At 54.4% G+C, this 2,417-nt stretch overlaps 1 protein-coding gene across 1 annotated transcript in view; it reads left to right on the plus strand.

The window, feature by feature from the left end:
- SH3RF2 (SH3 domain containing ring finger 2) overlaps window positions 1–2,417 on the plus strand; it is a 22,952-nt gene that overhangs the window by 15,530 nt on the left and 5,005 nt on the right. The window contains exon 4 of the mRNA XM_031055233.1: window positions 654–748. Coding sequence (XP_030911093.1) covers window positions 654–748 — 95 coding nt within the window. The remainder of the gene's footprint in view (window positions 1–653; window positions 749–2,417) is intronic.

Genomic DNA, 2,417 nt, shown 5'->3' on the forward strand with positions numbered 1-2,417 from the left:
GGGGACGCTTTGAGCTGCCGGAGGGACAGCCCGGCACAAGGGACACAAGGGACACAAGGGGCACAAGGGACAGACTGGCACAAGGGACAGCCCGGCAGCAGGGACAGAAGGGACACAAGGGACAGCCCAGCACAAGGGGCACAAGGGACACCAGGGACAGAAGGGACATCACCATCAGCCCAGAGGAGGAGGGACAGGGAGTGGGACCAGCCCAGCGCTGCTCGTGGCCTCAGGGGCACAGCAGGGACAAGGAGTCACCCTCAGGCACAGCTCAAGGCACAGTCAGCTCAGAATCGGGGCTGCAGTTCCTCCCTGGAACACCAGAGACCCTGAGAGAGCCCGGAGGGGACACTGTGGTGGCTGGCACCACTCTGCAGGTGCAAAATGACAGTGGGGAAAGGAGGGGATCCGTCACAGGATCTCGATCATCCTGGGTCTCTTCCAGCCTAAATGATTCCGTGATTCTGAGTCTTCCTCTTGCTGCCTGGTCCTTTCTAAGTCAAATGCTCCAGACCCTTCAATTTCCTGAAATGTCTCTGGTGGTTTTTTGAAGGGTGGGTGAAGCCAGTCAAGTGTTAGCTGCTCCTCCAGGGGCTGAAAGAAGCTGATAACCAAATTAACACTTTGATTTCTCTGCTTCCTTTCTCCCACAGGTCAGCACCTCCTACTACCCCACACCAGGAGCACTGGGGCCCCCGGCAGCCATCGTGACCCTTCCCCACCTGCAGCACCACGGGCCAGCTTACCTGTACGTAAGGGAGCTGGGATATTTGGGCACAGGGTGTCATTTGCGGTAGCCTCAGCAGGAGCCTGCTCCTGCCAGGCAGGAGGTGCAGACAGCCCAGAGCACAGCTGGGATCCAAGGGCAGATCCACGTGGGAATGTACCTGGCTGGTCTAAGCCAGGGAGGCAGAGACACCACAGCTGAGGGCAGCTTTCTGCCTCACTGCAGGTTCCATGGAGAAACAGTTCTGCCTGCTTGCTGACAATATATTTTAGGGTTTTTTAAGTGTAAAGACACTAATTACTCCGTAAGAGCCTCTAGTTATTTATCCTGAAACCTTCATGGCCACTGGTGTTTTGAACAATCCAATTTCTGAAAACTTTCACAGAGTTAAAATTTGCAGATAACACTCTATGATGATTACATCAAGGTAAGATTCACCACCCTGGCATTTACTAAAGCATCTAAAATAACAGCAGCATCACACCACGCTGTTTACACAGCACTCAGCACCCCTGGTGCAGGCCAGGCCGTGGGAATGCTGGTGCCCAGGAGCAGCACCCACAGCTCAGTGCTGTGCTGGGACCCACACACCATCATCAGTCAGCCAAGACTCCAGCACACAAATAGTCCAAAGGACAAGAGAACTCCCAAGACCCTAAAATAATTTGCAGAAGGATGGTGTGAGAGCATGGCAGCAGCTGCCCGGTGTGCCCGGGGCAGTGCCAGAGCAGCCCCTGCAGGGCCTCCCCTGCAGGTGACTCTGAGCAGCCTGAGCTGGGCAGCTCCTGAGAACAGCCAGAGCCCCCCGGGCTGTGCAGCCCCAGCGAGCCGCCCCTCACACTGGCCCAGCAGCTCACACCTTCAGATGCTTGCGCTGGACCGCAGGGAGAGAGAAACCTCTGAGAGCTCTGGGGTAGGCCTGACTATCCCAGCCGCCCATCCATTGCTTGTTCTGTAAATAACTCCTGATACTTGGGTGTTGGGCTGTAACTCATTGATTCTTGGAGCAGATCACGTTCCCCTTGAGAAAAACAACAGTGCAATTAAATGTGTTACACTGGAGACAAATTCAAGTTCTTTAAGGAACAGATAGGGAAAAGGTTTGAAAAATACACCATTTTCTTTTGCTGCTGTTTTGCTGTTGTGTCACGCGTGGGTCAGAGAGAAGAACAAAGCTTCAGCCCTTGGTACCAATCCCAGAATCACAAGAGAGGTCTAGGAGGGGTTTCAGACTAATTTCTTGTCTGATTTCCTCACTGCCCTGGAGTGGGGCCATGTACCTCCTCCCACCTCCTGCTCTGTCCATTCTCCATGGCCTCCAGTGGCTGGCACTGCTGTCCTTGTGCTCCAGTCAAGGAGAAGGAGGCAGGGAGGAAGGGAGGCAGGGCAGGAGTGGTGCTCTTCCCTGAGCCTCCAACACCTGCTGGTGATGCTCCAGGCAAGCAGATCCCAGGCCTCTGGTTTCAAAGGCAGAATTGCCTGATGCTATCTTGAACACAGCACCATAACTGTGCTCTTTCAAGAGCTTTGCCTTAGGACAGGTACTTGTCAGGCCCTGATCCGTGTTTCTGATGGAACACTCGCTGTGTGAGGTGCAGAGCAGCAGTTTCCTCCTCACCAGCATTTGTCACCCTGGGCTGGCACTTCTGGGCAGAAACTGTCCTCATGAGCTGTTTTGTGCTGCATTCCT

This window comes from Geospiza fortis, unplaced genomic scaffold (assembly GCF_000277835.1).
Source record: "Geospiza fortis unplaced genomic scaffold, GeoFor_1.0 scaffold55, whole genome shotgun sequence".
In the NCBI taxonomy this organism is placed as follows: Eukaryota; Metazoa; Chordata; class Aves; order Passeriformes; family Thraupidae; genus Geospiza; species Geospiza fortis.